General features: G+C 38.6%; 2 protein-coding genes across 5 annotated transcripts in view; both read left to right on the forward strand.

Moving 5' to 3' along the window:
• The window catches only part of ACSL1 (acyl-CoA synthetase long chain family member 1), an 86701-nt gene extending 80010 nt beyond the window's left edge, over positions 1-6691 (forward strand). For all 3 annotated transcript variants that reach the window (XM_058023829.1, XM_058023828.1, XM_058023831.1), the window contains 7 exons: positions 198-270; positions 926-1014; positions 3411-3527; positions 3913-4056; positions 4580-4681; positions 4785-4856; positions 5056-6691. In XM_058023829.1, the coding sequence (XP_057879812.1) occupies positions 198-270; positions 926-1014; positions 3411-3527; positions 3913-4056; positions 4580-4681; positions 4785-4856; positions 5056-5196 (738 nt within the window). In that variant the 3' untranslated portion in view covers positions 5197-6691. The remainder of the gene's footprint in view (positions 1-197; positions 271-925; positions 1015-3410; positions 3528-3912; positions 4057-4579; positions 4682-4784; positions 4857-5055) is intronic.
• Positions 6692-8052: 1361 nt separating this feature from the next.
• On the forward strand, positions 8053-18846 carry CENPU (centromere protein U). 2 transcript variants are annotated; one of them, XM_058025054.1, is made up of 12 exons: positions 8053-8160; positions 8262-8333; positions 9683-9800; positions 11085-11190; positions 11516-11606; positions 12314-12383; positions 13407-13524; positions 13904-13982; positions 14996-15043; positions 16383-16444; positions 17650-17806; positions 18512-18846. In XM_058025054.1, exons 2-12 carry the CDS (start codon positions 8283-8285, stop codon positions 18647-18649), a joined length of 1038 nt encoding a protein of 345 aa, XP_057881037.1. In that variant the 5' UTR covers positions 8053-8160; positions 8262-8282; the 3' UTR covers positions 18650-18846. The 2 variants fall into 2 exon arrangements, with proteins under 2 accessions (XP_057881037.1, XP_057881038.1); XM_058025055.1 differs by having other exon boundaries at positions 8265-8333.
• Positions 18847-19161: the final 315 nt, after the last annotated feature.

Below are 19161 nucleotides of genomic sequence, written 5' to 3' on the forward strand. Positions count from 1 at the left end.
GAAGGTGGAATATTAGCATTTAAAACTGTATTGTGATAAAACTAATATTTCAGGGGTTTTTTTTAGAAGGTGCTGAGGGTTTTGGTACACTCAAATTTAAACAATTAGAAGAAAAACATAATATTAATTGCATTTTAATGAAGAAACTGTGTTGAAAAGTAATGGTCTTTAGATTATATTTTGATTTCACCTTCTAGTTCTATGAAGGTTATGGACAGACTGAATGCACAGCTGGATGCTCCCTGTCATTGCCTGGTGACTGGACTGCAGGTATGATGTTCAGCTGTGTACCTGTCTGTTAAATTTTAGGATTAGTGAAATTTTTAGAGGTCCCTGATCACTTTATTTATTCTTCACCTATCATGAGTGATAAGATTGGTTTTCTTCAAGTGAAATAAAAATAATTGAAGAGATCGCTTGACATTTCTACCCTAAATAGCTATGAATGTTCAGTAATTCAAACTTCTAGGATTTGTTCTTGTAAGCTGAAGTAGCTTTAGGAGAGGGGAGGTCACAGTATTAACCCTTGTAGTTTATATCAAGCAAAAATCTTCTGTGTATAATGGCACTTGAGGAAATACAAATGGCATTTTTTGGTGTTTGGAATCAAGCGTGTGCACTTCCCTGAGCTGTTACATCTCTAGCTCCCTAACTGATACAATATTGCTAATGGAAACTGTATGGGACTTCTGCTACTTAAATATGTCTGTAGAGTGAGGATCCTGATTATAAGAAAAAGCAAGCTTGTATACATGGTTCAGCTTGTAACATTCTTAGGGATATCTGAGAATTTAATGTTGCAGTCCTGGCAAATTTAAGCTACCAGCAATCAGTTTTCCATCTTTCTTCAGTGTGTAAGCAGCTTATTTTTTTCAGAATCTGACTAAAAAGCATCAGGCTATTGAAGTGTTACTGTATTTAATAGGTCATGTTGGAGCACCAATGGCATGCAATATCATCAAGCTTGTTGATGTACAAGAAATGAATTACTTGGCTGCCAAAGGAGAGGGTGAGGTAAGTAAGAAAGGCAATATGACCCTCTTGGGAATTTTTGGAATTTTTTTTTTTTTTTGTTCCTGAAATAACTGAGTTTAGTAAAAGTGCTAAACATGGCCTGCTACATGAAATCTAAGATGCCTGCGTACCATATTTATTAATGATTCACAGAAACAAATCAGGAAATATAAATGGGGGGAGGGAAAAGAGCTTACATAGCAATGTTATCCCACAGGTTAACAGATGGTTTTATGACCATACATAAGGCTGTTTGACAAGGCAACATCTTCCAGCTGTGGAATAGCTGGGAAGTGTGGCCACCTCATGGTGCAGCTACGTTTCAGCAGAATGCTGGCAGAGGGCTTCCCTCCCACCCTGCTGCCAAGAGAGCAGCTGATGCATACAGCCAGTTACCCAGCTTGGGGAAAAGTAAATTACTACATGAACATCTCTGCAAAGTAGATACAAAGTTAAGAGATGAGATGAGGTCACTTAAAGCGGCTGGGAACTTCTGAGAAATGGACATCAAGTGCCATGAAGGTTGCTGGTGATTTGTGATGCCTGCCTGCACATTTTTCTGAACTTTGTTATGCAATCTGCACAAATTGAACACGTATGTTTTACAAATTGCATTTTGAGGACTCAGCTTTCCATGTGATGCTATATGCTGTCTTCTAAAATATTTTTTCAAAATTAAGTGTATACAGATTTAACTTTTGTATCTACTTTGAAGAGATATTCATGTAGTAATTTATTTTTCCCAAGCTTTGAAAGCAGATTAACTGTGGTGTCTTTCATATGCTTTCAAGAGGCTCTGGGGGCAACTGGGGGAGTGAGAAATTAAAAGTAGCTTAAGCAAGTAACTGATCTGTGGCTAGGATTTATAATATTTATAAGGATTTATAATATTCATTTGTTTTGGTTGTGATTCGTATGAGACTAGAAATAAATCATTGATCTTTAACTCCCAGAAATACTCAAGGATTTTGTTGGTCTTTGTGGTGGGAAACTGCTTGCAAGTGAAGAACAATGTCAAAAGTCTTCTGTCTTGCATATGACTCCATATGTAGTCTTCAACAGCAAGTTTTGCTTCACTTTCAGTATGTTCTTAGAGATTGGTTTGCTAGAGGAACTGAGTATAAATTCTTATAATGATAAATAGTTAAATAGTTTTTAAAAATCTCCTAAGTGTTTTGCTTTCACTTAATGTGAAAATATGCTGCATTAGGAATTACTTGGACTTGAATAAAAATGGTAGCTCCTTAATGTATCAGCTGCCCTCTTAGTCTTTCAGGCCTAATTTCCTCAGTATAAACTATTCTGAATATAACAAAAAAGTATTGTAACTTGCTTCACAGAACTCAAAGCCCATTGCTTTTGAATTGGCACTCCTTATGCATTTGCCTAAAAGAAATATTCTTCCTTATTTTCTGTTTTTTATCTGGGTTAAATATTTCTACTCCCTTTCTCTGAGAGTAAGCTTGCAATATTCTCTGCTCTGTCAGCCTTGATTTTCACTTTTGCCAGTCAAGAAGAATAAATATGTGAATAGAATTATATATGAGCATATGCAGAAGAGGTCTCAGTGCCAGCTAGCAGGATACAGATAAATGGTTGGCTGTCTCTACTGGGAAAAGCTGTGACCTGCTGTGATCTCAGGGGCTGTGAAAAATTAACATTTGATTATTCAGTCTTTGACTTGACTGGAACATGTAGAGTCCTCTTTTATTTGTATCCTTCCAGATAAGGTCTATTTTAGAACAGAAGTTAGTTGCTTTGCAAATATTACTTTAGTTTGGTCCCAAGTTTGTTACTGTCTCCATAAGGTCATGAGAACCCTCACTAATACTCTGATCTCCCTCCTACTGACAACATCTCATGTTCATTATATTGTAGCTCACCAGCATACTGGGTAGGCACTGAACATTTTTCAAAAATTGATTGCTGTGCCACATTAGTAATTCCTTCTAGCCTAGTTTTTGGGCAACAAATGCCATTTGCTTGATACCCAACTGGTTTGTTCTCCATTAGTTTTAACACAATGCCCCTGCTGTTTACCAAAGCTGAAATGAAAATGTTGCCAGGCTGAGAGATCGTATTTCTGGATGCAGCAGAATTTTTTCACATAAATAAAACCAAATTTCTTCTGATAGGTTCCAATTATTCAAATAGTGGGTAGGAAGACTACTGCTGGACTGGAAGAGATCAGATCCTTCCAATTGCTTCTTACTCAATTTCATACCAATGGAAAACATTAGGTCTCCAAAAACCATGAGTAGAAATTCCTGTACAAACACAAATTTCCTCTTGCCTTTTTAATGGTCATTAAGAATCATTGGAGGATGAATTTTTTTATAGTGGTGATTGCTAACTTTCCTTCATTGTGGCACATATTAACAAATGGCTCTTTTCAGGTGTGTATTAAAGGGGTAAATGTGTTTCGTGGCTATTTAAAAGATCCGGAAAAAACAGCAGAGGCTCTGGACAAAGATGGCTGGCTTCACACAGGAGATATTGGCAAGTGGCTACCAGTAAGTTAACTTACATAGCTGCAATAATACTTTCATAGTAACTGGCAGAAATTTAATAAATATATTAGAAAACATTTGCTATTGAACAGAATTAGTTAGATGAAAGACAAGAATTTGTGGATAATCACTGTTGTAGCTGAATCTGTATGCCTGGGCCTAAAAAAGTATTGACAGTGCCAGTTCTGAGGAAATTTCCTTTTCCTCTGAAAAGAGGCTTTCCCCACTTTAGATTAGATGGATACATAACCTATTTTCTTCTAACACTAGTTTGACTATTCTCTGATTTTAACACAGTTTCATTGTGCCAGTGTGGCATGCCTATGGTGTGTAGATTGGTTTTTCACTTGAAGTGCCTCCTCCGAGTAAAAGTTATTTCTGCCAACAGAATGGTACATTGAAGATCATTGACCGGAAAAAACACATATTTAAACTAGCCCAGGGAGAGTACATAGCACCAGAGAAAATAGAGAATGTGTATCTGAGATGTGAAGCTGTTGCACAGGTGTTTGTCCATGGAGAGAGCTTGCAGGTAAGCATTTTTCAGGTAATTTTTAAAATTATTGCAAAGGAAGACTGCAGCAAAGTTTTCCTTTCTTCCTTCTCCTCACCCCAAATTTTGGGACTGAAATTTAAATTTTTATTGTAAACTATTATCATTATGCATTTTGGTTCTGATTGGATTCCAGCAGGTACATAGCATGTTTCTGGATTTAGTTTCACACCAGGTAGTGGAACTAAACTAATTTGCATATTAATGATTGTATATAAATTGCTAACAGTGTGCAGTGGGAAAAACCCAAAAAACAAAACAGAAAAACCCTTGCATACCAAGAAAGAACCTGGATATCTTGGGGGTTTTCAAATATGAAGAAAAATGTGGATCTTAATTCTTTCAGTTCAGCTGAACTGAACTGCACTTGCTGTGTTCAGGTAGGTATCAGAGAAAGCTGTTGACTTTACAGCAGGATCAGAAATGCTCCCCAGTGAAATGTGTAGGAACTGAAGTGTTGACTTGGGAATTTTTGTCAAGCTTTTCTCTTTTTTTTTTTTAGGCCTTCTTAGTAGGTGTTGTGGTACCTGATCCTGATACTCTGAACAGCTGGGCCAAGAAAAGGGGATGTGAAGGCTCCTATCAAGAGCTATGCAGAAACAAGGTAAGGGGCATGTCTAGCTGAACTGTTAAATGTTCTGCATCAGCTTTTTCAAGTTGCTGCTTATGGAAGCATGAAGCTATATAACATATTTCTGTATCCACAGGATGTAAAAAAATATATTCTGGAGGACATATTGAGAATTGGGAAAGAATCTGGTTTGAAGTCATTTGAACAGGTATGATGCTTATGAGAACCAAATACCTAATTTTTTAAACTTGTCAACACCAATATGATCTGATTCTCCAAACACTGCTTTTAATTTGTGTCTGGAAAACTTTTCAAGTGATGAGCTTTGGTGAGATGTTTGGGCAAGTTTGTAATAGTCTTGTCTATTTCAAGGAATACAGCTTGGCTAGTAACTTTTTATTTTCCAGGTGAAAGACATTGTTCTGCACACTGAAATGTTTTCTATTGAAAATGGCCTGTTGACACCAACACTGAAGGCGAAGAGACCAGAACTGCGAAAATACTTCCAGTCACAGATAGATGAACTCTATGCTAATGCCAAAATGTAACTGCAAATGGAATGAGAAAAATGGCACATGTCTGTCTACTGTTGGCCTTTGCATCTGTATTTTGACTACAGCAAAAATAGGGAAGGAAACTGTGCAATCATTAACTTGTACAAAAATGGGTACTTGCCATAGGAACATTGAAGAAATGGAACACTGCCTTACTGTCAAGTCGTGTTGCATACTGTTTTTATGGTGACCTACAATTTCCAAAAAGAGCCTTAACTGTAAATGGTAACTATATGTAAGTTATTTAATATTTCCTTGGTCAAAAATGGGACTCACCTTCACCAAGGAGCTAAGGTTTTATTGCCAGCATGTTTGCTGTCTGCAGTGTGTTTTGCAGTTGTCAATTCCACAAAGGATTTGGCAGCTTTGAAAATGCCTCTAAGTATCCTGCATTCTCAGAAAAATTACTTAAGCTGTTCAAAACCACCCCACCCACCCAACCACCAAAAAAACCCAAACCCTTACAGTTTGCATGGCTGGTATCACATCTTTTGTTAGTCCCAATGTTAACTGGGGCAAGACATCTGAGCTGTATCTCCCCTCTACATCTGCAGCCAGTTATGGGATGTACTTCTATAAGGTAGAAGTCAGCACTCCACACAAAGAAGATTGATGAATAGGAGTTCCTCAGAGTCTGCATAGGGTGGTTCTGCACTGTGTGGATGCAGTTCTTTCAGCAAGTGTAGCCCCTGCTACATTAGCATGGTTCTGGAGTGGTGCCAGCCCTGCAAATGAGCAGATCCCAACTCTGGCAAGAACACTAGAGACCTAAAAACCAAATCAGAAGGCTGGGCTATGCTAACAGTCAGGGTAAACATTGCACCTGTACCAGACACTTGTTGCCCTGTAATGAACTTGTATTTAAAATGTGTTTTTATAAAAATGTGCCAGGCCCTCTCTAAGTGGAAGACTTCTGACATAACCTGTTTCCTGTGCTTTATGTATGAGCCACTGAGTACCCTTCACTGAATAGCAAAATAGGTCAGGTAGAATGTTTTTGCCTGATGCTTTGCAGCAATTGGAATGATTTATACATGCCAACAGAATTGTGTGTTGGCCCAGGATAGGTATTTGTTCAGGGATAAAAACCTAATTCCCAGATAAATTGCAAAATAAAAACTAGTTATTACCTTTTGTTTGAAAAATCAGCAGAAATAAGCCTTATTCCAGCATAAGTCTTTTGCTATCCTTAACAGAGTTGGTTTTGCATTAACATTCATTGCTGTTTTTTGAAAACATGGATATATGTAAAATACAAGCACAACAAGGTTTGCACTAAGATTTGTGTGTGATTGTAATGCACTACTCTGTAGCATAATTTCGTATGTGTATACAATTCAGGTACACAAATCCAAGTCAACTGTTAGAGCAGTAGTTTTACATTGAAATTCAAATGTTTGGTTAGTGTTGGCTATTTCTATGTTTTATAAAACCAAAACAATTTTCAAAACCAATGAAGGAAACCAAAATAAATATTTCTGCATTTCAATGCTGTGATGCGTTTATTTATCAAGGAAAAATGCTGCTGACTAACAAGCCCAGGTGTAATATTCTAACTGACAAGGTGTGAAACTCCACTGCTAAAGACATACTGAATACATTATAAAGGCTGGTTGTTTACACTTTTGCTTTTGGAAAGTAACTTTTTATGTTTAAGGTGTTGGCCAATATTTGTAGGAAAAGAATGCTCTTGTATGTAACTTGCTCTTTCAGTACTTTATGAAACAAGCAAATATTTTATTTTTGTCTTTTTCCTGGCAGTTGTGTTCTTACCATCACCTCAGATGACTTAAGTGAAAGGTGGAGTTTTTGCCTGGGTGGTAGTGGGTTTCCTTAATCCTGCCCTCATACTGCATTTGGCTTCAATCCAGGGGGTATGGTTTGAGAGATTTCAGGGCTGGAGTTACCAGAGCAGGGTAGAGGAAGCACCACCACCCACACATTATTTAAAGCTCCATGAGAATATAGATGTCAGTGCAAGATGCTAAGCAAATTTCTGCTCCTACTCACTGTAGAGTTTCTCCTCTCAAGTAATTTTCTATTTTCTTCTATGCATTTCTTCCATACTGAAGGAAACCTAAACCAGATTTGTCACTTACTGAATAACATACTCAAATCTGTGTGTATGCTGCTTGGAAAGGCAGGGAAGTGTCACCACACGTCACCTACTGGAGATAGCTGAGCAATGGTTGATAATCGGATCCAAGGTTTATGTTCTTAACAACGTTCTATTGAAGAAACCTTTCTGGAAAGGCATCTATCACTGCAGATACAAATTTGTACTGTATTATTTGTGGCTCATGGGCCTAGGTGCTATAGCCAGCAAAATAGAAGTCTACAGAGAGCTTACCGCCTCTTAAGCCTAAAGTGTGTGTTTCACTGTTTTAGTTTGCCTGGCTAAAGCCAAAGGGGTGTGTGTGGGTGTCACCACTGCCAGTGGATACAGAGGTGTGGCAGTCCCTCCGACTGACGGGACGTGACGTATTGCTAAATCTCCTCTTAACACTTTAATTGCCACAGATGGAATTTTATATTTTCAAGCTAAAGCCTACTTTTTTGGCGCTGTTTAAATAAATTTCTGAACTGTTTGTGACCGTATCTTTATAGAAGCGATCTCTTTGACTCGCTTTTCCAGATGCACAGCGTCAGTTTAGGGAAAAGGGAGGGGAGGAAAAAAACGGGACGTTCTTGTGGTTTATTTTTTGTACTTAATCAGAGTCATTGACAGAAAACTGCGGAGGAGAGTGGGGTTAGGTGAATCCTCCCGGCGGAGCGGGGCTGCGGCGGCGCCGTTCCGCGTCCCGCTTCCCTTTCCGGCCGGCCGCTCCTCCCCTTCCTGCGCGCGCGTTCCGAAAGCGGCGGGAGGCTGCCCTGAGGGGCCGGGCCGGCGGGACCGCCTTGTACCGCTTCTGGAGTGAGCTGAGCCCAATAGCCTGAAGGAACAAAGGATAGCTTGAGGTAACAAAGACACCCCGTTCTCTCCCAAGTGCCCACACTGAGAAAGCTGAGTTCCATCGGGGACAATTTCTCACTAACTTCATCCTCGCTTTTGTATTCAGCAGTGTTTACTGAACAGCGAAATGTCCTCAAAGAAGAAAATAAAGAAGAATGGTACCAGCAATAAGCCAGAGGTAAGTTTCGCTAGGCAGGACAGAATTCAGACAGCCGGTGTGTCGGTTGTGCAGTGTTCAGAGGCGGGCAAGGTGGCGGGCCCTGAGGGGAAGCCGTGTGAGGGGTGGCTGAGGTCTCGGTCCGCTCAGCTGGACACTGAGGGGAGCCCTCAGCGTGGGCTCAGCTTCCTCACCAAGGGATTGCGGGGACAGACGCTGACCTCTCCTCTCTGGGGACCGGCCAGGGGACCAAGGGGAGCGGCCTCGAAGGTTGAGGTTGGATATTAGTTGTTTTTCACCCAGAGGGTGGTTGGACACTGGCCCAGGCTCCCCAGGGGAGTGGTCGCAGCACCAAGCCTGACAGAATTCAAGGACTGTGTGGACAGTGCTCTTGGGCACAGGGTGTGGCTCGTGGGGTATCCTGTGCAAGGCCTTGCGGGTCCCTTCCAGTGCAGGATATTCTGTGGTTCTGTGTTTGTCACTGTGCCGTTATGTTATGTTGTGGCATTGTCCCCAGAGGCGGATGCACAGGGGTTAATGCAGGGCTTGCTTTGCACTGGGAACTGCTGGGGTGGGCTTGGGCTGCTGCTGTGGAGTTTTCTTTTTTCCTTTTAGGTGTAGCACAAAATGGATCGTTGACTTTCAAACAGAAAAAAAGTTTATAAACAATCTCATAAAAGAAGATTTGTAGAGAAAGTAGTTGATGTGTATATTTGGTACTATAATAATTGGTAACATTAAAAAGCTCCAGAGGTCAGTCTTTTCTGGTTATAATTCACCCTCCAGGTACACACAGAAATTAGTGAGGAAAGTCACTTGTGCATTTTGTGAATGGCATACAACTGTTTCATTAACTAGTGTCATTCTCCCTTACCTTTCTGCTTTACAGAAGTGTCTCTGTAATCTTTGATTTGTAAATTCCACCAATTTTTTATAAGAAGTTGCTCTATAGCTTTTCAGTTTCTTAAGATGAAAATAATTAAATTGGACAGGGTGGAAATTTATGTGGTATAGAAATGAAAGAAAAAATATTTTAATGCCTGAAAAGAAAGACTACATGTCATAGAAACCAGGTATTAGAGTGTTATAAGATTTCTAAGCTTGTATACGTTTATGAAATAAGACAAAGCCTGCAGCAGAATACAGTAATACAGTATCAAACAGCAGAACATAAACATTTTATTTTTAGCGGAAAAACCCCACAGCCTGAGACAAAAATATGCTTCAAATCCTTGTGTCATAGCTTAGGAGTCAATATGGTTCTGGTTAAGTGTATTCCTAGCCAAATGTTCTTGAAATGTATTGTCACATTTCATCTGCTGTACATTCAGAGAGCTGGGTAAAGTGGCTGTTAATTCATCCCCATCCAGGAGCACAAAGCCAACTCCAATCTTCGTGTGAAATCTCTTCTGCTTGAGGAACCAGATGTCTCAAGGATATTGAAGGTAGCAGACGCAAACCAACTTGATGAGCTTGATGATTCCTTTGGTTAGTATTATCTTGAGTGTCATTTAATGCATGTTTTCACAAACCAACCACGTGGACAAAATACTTCAGGTGCTTACCTAGGAAAAGGTTTTGGTTCTTTGCAAGAGAAAGTAATGGAGAGGAAAGACAGATGGGATTTTTTGTTATTTTCTGTAATTTAGGAAGTAACAGGAATAAAGCTGTAGTATGTGCAAATAAAAGTCAATGGGAAAATACTGGCTATTTCACCTTTATAGTCTGAATGGTAGAATTTCACACATCATAGCATTGCAGTTGTGTAAGGACTCACAGTTAAAAACCAAAGTTAACTTATTCTTTATTAAATTACACAAATTATGAAGTGACATTTTTCCCATTGTAAGAATATTCATGGTAGTAGACCTGGACATTTGCAGGGGTGTTTTTCTGCTGCTCTCAGGTGTTACTTAAAGAAATTACATAAAGCCATACAATTAGTGGTGAAGGATTAAAACCACTTCCATGCTTTATATTTGACTTGTGTAATGAGTCCTCAATACACAGGAAGAGAATCAGTTTAGATGGGGTAGGTGCTCTTCTGTGTGGAGTCCTGTTACAGCTATCTGTATTTTTTTTTTAAGAGCTGTTTCTCAACTGTAATAGTTATTACTCTGAGCAAACCACAAAATATAAATGCAACTTAGGAACAGCATTGACAATGAGCTATAAAAAACTATTTAGCAAAAGGGTTGTTTGTAAGGCAGGGCTGCAAAATGAAAAGCTGTTGTTTCTGTGGCATGTATTTAGACTGCCAAAAGAATGCCCACTGACACTTATGTAAACCAACACAAAAGTTTTGTGGCAGTGTGCTTGAAAAAGAAATTTATACTGTGGAAGGCATGCTGAAACCTAAATTTTTCAGAGTTCTAATCTATTTTGGTAGCTACCGTCAAGAATTTTACATTTACTAAAATTTATTTAAAAAAAAAAGAAAGTAATTGTTTAAATGTCTAGAAGGCTCACATATGCCATAGCAAGGAAGAACTTGAATTAAACTGTACCAAGTATTTTACTTGTTCTGTGCCATGTGTACATGCTAAGCTTGGTTTGGGTTCATAAAGAAATAGCAGGTGGATGGGTACAGAAACCATGAAACCTTTCACTCTATATCTTTTCATAATACTCAAATAATACTTGTAACAAGAACTTCCTTTATATTAGTTAGCAAACCACAAATATTCTAACTAAATGCTTAATGGCTGGCAGTGCTCTTTGCCTTAACAGATGGGAGCAGTGCTCACACAGTTTATTTTTTGTTCTTTATAGATCACCCTTTGCACAGTACTGCTGTGGATGCTTATGGAGAGGAACAGTCACAAAACCAGGCACTCGGTCATGTTTCAGCAGCACAAAGGCAAAATACAGGCACACGGTCTGTTGGAAAACAATAAAACTGTCAGCATTTAATTTAATCTTTAGGTATTTAGATTTGAAGGGAAAAGTGTTCTACTTCAATGATAAGTAACAAAGAAAATTATTATCCAAAATATTTGAATTAAAATTTTAGTATATTTCTAATATGTATAATCCAGTTTGGTTTAAATCTGAAATTGTCTTGCTAATGAATTCAAGTAAAACTTTAATAGTACTTGTATGAGATGCAGCTGTACAAATTGTTCCCCAGAACACAGGGTTTTGTGTATGTGTGTGGCTCATCCTTCCTCAGAGGGTAGTAGTGAATGTTTTTCTTTTCCCAGTAAAAAACGGCGTCACTCAAAGCCCTGCAGTGGTGATGCTCAGGAATCCAACACAGCTGATGCTGGAGAGGAGCCCCTTAAGGAGACTGTGGTACCAAAAAAGTTTCATGATTATTTTCAGTCAATTTCATTTTAGTTTATTTCATGCCATGCCTGCATTAGAGGGTGGAGGAAGAGAAAGACCTTCCATTTGTTTCTTAGTACTTAATTGTATCCCAAATAATCAGTCCTCAGAGTATTCCAGGGAGGTGGCCAAGTGAAATGCCCAAAGCTACAAGTCATCACATCAACAAGGAATAGAATAGCCAGGTGTTCCTGGATCCTGTAGCCTTTTCTCTTGCTGGTTTGGGAGTATATGCTTTCCTTTTTTCAGTTTTCTTCTTTGTATCTGGAATATATGTTCTCGAGGAATGGCATACTAGATGGAACATGAATCCTTTGTACTTGTTTGGTATTGAAGCGAAACAGATTTATGGGAAAAAGAATATTGATAAAATTAATTTTGAATGTGTGTTAGAATGAAAAGCCATTCAGTTTTGAATGAGTGTTTTGGAACACTTGCTCCACTCCCTGCTGCCTGGCCATGGGCTGGAGGATCAGTGGCCAGGGCAGTCAGGCAGCCTCTGTCCTGCAGCAGGGTGACACTGGGCTGGGACTGGTGGGACAGGCCAAAGGAGGTGTTACTGGTGCTTCAGTCAGGGACTGCTTTCTGCATGCTGCCTGATTGTCATCTCTCAGGAGTTCAGATGAGTAAACCTAGGGTTTCTTCTGGAAGTTAATCTGCTTTTCGTGTCACAGAACACTCTGAATACCAAATTCCAGGAAGAAAAGGAGCAGCCTTCAGAGGAGAACACATCAGATCCTTCTGGTAAAGTACACTTTTCAGAACTCCCATATATCTTTTCTTCATTCATTTCTTCATTCAAAGTTTTTCAATAGTTTTCATTTCTGGAATGTAGCAACACAGTGCTTCTAGAAATGGGAAGTTTCAGTTTCAGTTTTGGTACAGACCCCCATTTAATCCCCATGGTTTGCATCCCTGGATGTGGCTGTTCCTCTCCTGAAGGGGTAAGGCAGAGGTGTGCATTACACCTCTAAGTGAGCCTGGTTTCCTTTGGAGGGAAGCCTGGAATTATGGCTGTGGGGCTGTAGGAGGTGTCAGTACATCCCTTGGCCTGCAGCCTGGAGCAGCAGCTGTGGGGCAGAGCTTGGAGCACCCCTGGCTGCAGTGCAGGAGCAGCTGTTGATGTAAAGTCCCCTGAGACAGGGAGCTCCAAGACAGTGGCATTTTTCAGTGGGAAGAAACTGTCCCTTGGGTCATCCTGCTTCCTTGGAACAGGACCCCATCACATTTTAGTACTGGATTTACACTGGGGAGTGTGTGAAGAAACATGGTTTAACTTTTTGTGGAATTGGTTTATAATGCTATTTCAAAGTTTAAAGAAATGCATTTGTGTGTAGTGGAGTTTTTGGAGCATATGTGGTATTAATAAAAGAATGTATGCAAATATAAAAGCTTGTGATTCTTTGAGTAATGCAAGTTGCAAATTCAGGCTAATGGTTTTTTAACACAAAAAATCACATCTACATACACTGTGTAGTTTATTACTCAGTTTACTGATGTGTTCCTGGGCTTGCTTGAATCAATAAATAATAAGAATTAAGTTACATGTCATTGATCATCCCAGTTCTAAGGTGTTCCCAGGTAAATCTATCACAGTTGCACAAGCAAAGACAGGTGAAATAATTAGAATATTCCTCTTCTCACATTTCATGTTAAAATACTCATAACTTTTGGATGGTTATTTTGATGGTGGGCATCAGAGTTTTTGTGTTGTTTTACAATGTGCACCAGAATTGTGCAATGCTTATGTTCATTCTGTTGTTCCAGTGGATAACCCACATTCTGTACAGGTTTGGTGTCCCAAAGAGCTGAAAAGATCTCCTAGAGATATTACAGAACTGGATGTTGTTCTGGCTGAAGTAGAGAAGATAGCAGCAAATTACAGGTAAATATTCTGCTTTTCCATGAGTGGATATTCAAAGTTTTCAAAGGAAATAGCTGTGGTTTTGGTAATGGGCTCTCCTTTAGGGAATCAGTGCTGCATGGTTACATTCTGATGTTAAGGATTATTAACTATCTATGATACAAATGTTTCTTCACATGTAATCTTGACATGGTCTCCAGGGATTTGATACTTTTCCAAACATGAACAGCACATCTCAGCTGCTGTTTTTCAAGGCAGAAATAAAGCTATTGCTAGTATATGAAAGATCTTCCTTTGTCTATCTGCTTAACTTTGGGTTATTTGTTACTCAAAGGAAGGATTTTGGATGAGATTTCCCCTTTACTAAACCAAATATGTTTTGTCCCTCTGACTTCTCCAGACAAAGCATAGAATCAAACATTTGCAGAAAGGCTATCAGTGACTTTTCTTCTGCTTTCAAGGATCAAATCACTGATTTTGTAAGTACACCAGAGATGAAATCAGTTCTGTGGTCAAAATACCTATGGTTTTATATTGCCCTTTACACATTCATTTTACAAGCTGTAAAAGTTTCCAGTCTCTTGTCAGTATAAGTAATATGAAAACACAATTTGTTGTGTGCAGGTTAGAATTGGCTGCCTCTGTGCAGGTTTTCACAATAACTGCCTCTAGACACAACACTGGGGTCATGCAAGTACTTTGCCAAATTGTCACCTTTTGAGAGTAGGGAAGCATCCAGTAATCCTGAAGTGTTGGTGATATTTAAATCATTATGTGGTAAAACTGTGAGCTGCATCATTTAGATGAGCATACAGCTGTGTCAAACACTGTTTTCAAAGCTCGTTGACTAGAGGTTTAAAAGGTGGGTTTAATTTTTGTGTTGTCTCAGTGACTTCTTAGTAAGACCTCTAACATATTCCAGGGAAAATCATCCTTTTTTAATTAACATTTTGAACATAACTGTAAGATATTCAAGAGCCATCTGGACACAATCCTGTGCCACGTGCTCTAGGATGACCCTGCTTGAGCAGGGAGGTTGGACCAGGTGACCACTGTGGTCCCTTCCAGCTTGAGCCATTCTGTGATTTATTGGCAGGAAAGATCAAGGTGATCCTGATGAGTAAAATGAACTCAGAACTTTGCAGCACTTGTGCCAAGTACTAAAGCTGTAGTTCTGAGTGGTTCATTAGCAGTAACAAATGTTGGGATTACCAGATTTATACATCTATATAAAGATATAGAAAAAAAGGAAGGTAATATTACAAGAATTGGTACAAGGAGTATTATTTGCACAAGCTCCTTTTGTGCAACAGTTTTCCTCTGGCATGAGGAGAAAGAGTCAATACACAACTGGTGATGTCCCATTGAACCAGGGTTGGTTGGTTTTTTAAAAAATAAAAGAACAATTTTTTATGATATTCCAAAGTAATTATTGCAGCCATATTTTTAGGAGGATAGTGATGACCTGTCAACCTGTAATTCTTCTCTGTAGATAGCAGGAGTCCAGGAATTAAAGAATATGAAGAAGAAAAATGCTAAGGTAAGCACGTACATATCACTAGATTGTAGAGCATACAGCTGTGGGCATTGAAATGTTGAGAACTTGACTGGAAGAGACAAAATAATTTCCAGAACGGTGTACTGTACTCAGAATCAACTGCACAAACAGAGGTTAGGGAACCACAGGAGGTTTTTTGGAAAAGATCTGAGTAAATGTGGTGGATTGCAAACTCCAGATGTATACTGCAATATGGTGTAAAAACAATGAGTGCACATTAGGATGGGTAAGATCTGTGCATGTTAATTACTCTTTTGTCTTTTTGGTTTGTTTTTTTTTTTTTAATGAGTGAGGCCTCTGGAGAGCCAGTTAAATAATAAGAGCTAACCTTAAAGAAACATGAATGAATATAAAACCTAGGAGAGCAGCAGAGATAGAAACCTGTGAGGATAGAATGGGATTGCTTCATTTAAAGAAGGGAAGACTCAGGCAGCTGCATTCCCTAAATAGATGCAGAATTTCTGTTCAGAGGAAGACAGTTCCTCTCTTTTTTTTTAATTATTTATTTATAGCAAGTAGGAATTTGCTGAAAATGCAATAGGAATGTTGTCAGAAGGAGGCACTAGTGTAAGGGCAGAAAAATATTGCAGTGGTTTCATCAGGGATAGGTGAATGCCCTACAGAAGAGAGATTTAAGAGCAGCTTAGGCACTGTCTGGATTTCTGCCCAAATTAACATCCTCTACAAAATGTTCAATGGCAAAATAGCTTTAACAAAGAGTCAAGATAAAGCTTATCCTGGGAAGTAGCAATTAATGTGCTAAAGTCTTGTTGACTTGGGGTGGTATGGTAAACTGCTCTGCATGTGAAATGAAAATCTTAATACACACCTAGCATTCACAGCCACTCAGATTTATCCTTAGTTTGCTTCTTAGACGTTTGTTTAAAATTAAAGTTTTAGTTGCTAAATTTAAATTATGAGTTTTGGGTGTTGCTTTTTTTTTTAATTGCATGTTATATTAAAGAAAGCTTACTTAGTTATGGCAATCATGCTGGACACACATTTGCATTAATTTTCATCTTTAAACCTAAAACCTCCTAGAGTTCTTAATGTTTGAAATGAAGAAGTCACAAACTCCTTTTGTATGCTTGTAAATCCAATGTTTCTTAAGAAAACTTTTGGATGGAGATTAGAGTTTGACATTTTAAACAGCTTTGAATTTTTTCAAATACAGTTATAACTTATGGCACTTTATCTTACAATTTTCCACAATGACAATCAGCATAAAACTTCAGAGGAAAAAAAAGGCAATGAAATTTGAGTTGTTTACCTTTGAAGTTTTAGAAACTGTTTCACAGACTTTGCTCACTGTTTGTTTCAGGCAATAACCAACATCAAAAAGAAAAGGCAGCAACTGGTGCAAGTCAGAGAAGAGCTGATTGGGTGTGTATCTAACAATGGACAATAATAGCCTGAAGAACTTAGAGTCTGGTATTTTGTAACTCGGAAGGGAAAGTAACTTCTTTTGTTCTCTCATTTTATTTTGATGAAATTGCCACTTTGCTTTTTCTTTTTGCATAAGCTCGTGATAACCTCTCCTTTACATATTTCAGTTGCCTAGGCAGTCATTCTTGCAAGCTCTCTTAGCTGACTAGTTACTGGGAGGGTGTTTCTCACCATATGTTGATAGGAAGAACACCAGTGTCAGGATTTGAATTGCAGAGGTGCTGGATCATAAATTACAAAGGTCATACAGAGGACTTCTTTGGTTTTGAGGTGGGAGAGTGTATTTCAGCTCTGCAGGTGGGCAGGGGCTGCTCTTAGTACATGGCTGATTTCCTTCTGATGTGGCCACACAATTCCCCCTCTCTAACTTGGCATATTAATCTGAAGTGTCATTTAGATACCCAGCACAGGAATTATGTGGTTGGAAGAACCATTAGACTTCCCCAAAGCCCTGGGGTTGCTGGTGCCAAGCTTTGTACTGAAGCTGCATTTAACACACCCCCTGTAAGGTAACTCTAGGGAACCACGGGCTTGGATCTGCAATAACAGGGCAAAAACCTTTTCTCTATGGCCATGAGAGGTGCTTTTCTTTGTGGTCCTATGGACAAACTTTTCTCAAAGAACTATTTGAAGCCCCTGAAAGCTGTCTGCACATTTTTATATGTTGTGTTTTAATCCTTTGATCTTTTTAGTTTTTTTATTCCTGCAGCCCTGTTATAGGAAAATCACTGTTGGTGCTCAGTTCTTGGAGTGCTGCTTTAACGGATTAAGCACTGCAGTTTATTTAGCAGAGGTGGAGGTAGTTTGTAGATCCTGAATATGCTTCAGCATAAGCACTGACCAACAGCTTTGCAGGCAGGGGTGTGCAGAAGCAGAACACCTTGTATTTAAGAAACTACAAAAACATAAATGCTTAAGAAAAGAGTGGCAGACTCAAAAAAGAGGTTTGGGTCTTTTTGGTGTATTTGGACTCGTGCCCCTGTTTAAGGACTATGCTTTTTCTGCCTAAGCACTATTCTATAGTAAGCTGTGTTTTGTGTTTCTGACCAACCTTTTAAGAATTCCTTCAAAGGAAATAGGGTCACAGTTATTCATGCAATAAATATGCAGATGTAAGCATCAAAGTCTCGATCTTCTTTCAGAGCTGAACCGCAACTGACGCAACTACAAAGAGAATTTGCTGAGTTACAGGAAAGGAAATCTTCCTTGAGGCAAACAATTGAATTAATTACTGATTTAAAGGAGCTACAGCAAGACTGTTTGGATTATAGAGAAGAAAACCCCCAAAAAAAAGTGGTAGTAAGTACATATTCTGCATGTGTTTCAGTTTTTTAAGTGTTTTTATTTTAATTTATGACATTTATTTATTAACATCTCTTAAGTAGTAGTATTATGTTAATTGTCTTTGTGGAAGCAGCTTGAGAATCACTGCTGAACTTTACTGTAGTATCTCACTTGTTTTTTTCATCTCATATTAGAAGCTGGAGTATTTCAGAGCAGATTCTGCTGCCTTGCTCTCAGTATCCAGGAATTCAAAGGACACAGACATAAAACAGTTGTCCTTAGTTGTCTTTTTTTTTTATAGAAATTGAAGATTAACAGTGAGTTAATCTTCAATCAAGAAGTAATTAATTAATTTCTTTAATCAAGAAGTAATGAATTTTTGGTGTTGTTGTTCAGAAGCAGGGAAAGCTCTGGCACTTCCATGTAAGATATTTAATGCTGAGAACAGTGCTGGTGTGTCATGACCAGAGGAACTTCTCATGTAGCCTTAGGATCCATCCCTGTTGTACCCAGGACCTGGCGTGGTATTTTCTGTGGAGAAGGCTTACACACTTGCCCTGTGCAAGGGAAATCCTCACATTTCACAAGGCACTCTAATTTTGGCTGTTCACTTTTAAAGGTCATCTTGCACCACTTTAGAGGAAAAATAAATACTGATATGTAAGTGATCTTTCCAAGAGTTAAAAATGTTGCCTTGTAATTTTATTTCCTTACCAACAGTATGGAACTTCCAGCCTCCCTGCTCTTCTGGTGGAGTCTCGGAGAATTCTAGGAGCAGAAGGGCACTTTAAGAGTATCAATATGAAACTTGAAGAGGCTCTGGCTGCACAAAAAGAGCAGAAATCAAAGAAAAATTAAATGGCCTTTTAAGACTTTCAGATATTCAGTAGGAACAGTTATTAGAATTGTCAGTGCTTAAAGCTTGTTTAAACATTGTTACTCTATTTTGTTTCAGTGTTTAAAAGAAGTCAGCAACTTTTTATTGTCAAATAGTCTCACAATATCAATGAAAGGAAATAGTGATCACAGTTAATAAAACACTTCTGTACTCTGAACAATGTTGGGTGTTAATCTTGTCCTATTAAAGTAGTCTTGAGAAGACTATATTCATAAAGAGAACACAGACTCTGGTTCAACAAAGATGAATAAACAAATATTTTTATTAAATTTGCATTTGATAAATAATTTAATCTTTTTTTATGGAAATAAGGCTTTGTTGGCTTCTCAATAAAACTTGGACATACAACTAACAAAACAGAAACTGTGCAGCAAAGAGCATTAAAAGTGCTGAGCTTGGAGCAGCATTCACAATGAGTATTCTAGTCCTGTTCTCTTCAGCCCCCACATAGCCTTCCATGATCTCCTCACTT

This window comes from Melospiza georgiana, chromosome 5 (genome assembly GCF_028018845.1).
Source record: "Melospiza georgiana isolate bMelGeo1 chromosome 5, bMelGeo1.pri, whole genome shotgun sequence".
In the NCBI taxonomy this organism is placed as follows: Eukaryota; Metazoa; Chordata; class Aves; order Passeriformes; family Passerellidae; genus Melospiza; species Melospiza georgiana.

Coding starts and splice junctions, on each gene's coding strand:
- CENPU (XM_058025054.1), top strand. CDS start 8,283: ATGTCCTCAAAGAAGAAAATAAAGAAGAATGGTACCAGCAATAAGCCA. Junction 8,334..9,682: donor GTACCAGCAATAAGCCAGAG/GTAAGTTTCGCT, acceptor ATCCCCATCCAG/GAGCACAAAGCCAACTCCAA. Junction 9,801..11,084: donor TGAGCTTGATGATTCCTTTG/GTTAGTATTATC, acceptor TGTTCTTTATAG/ATCACCCTTTGCACAGTACT.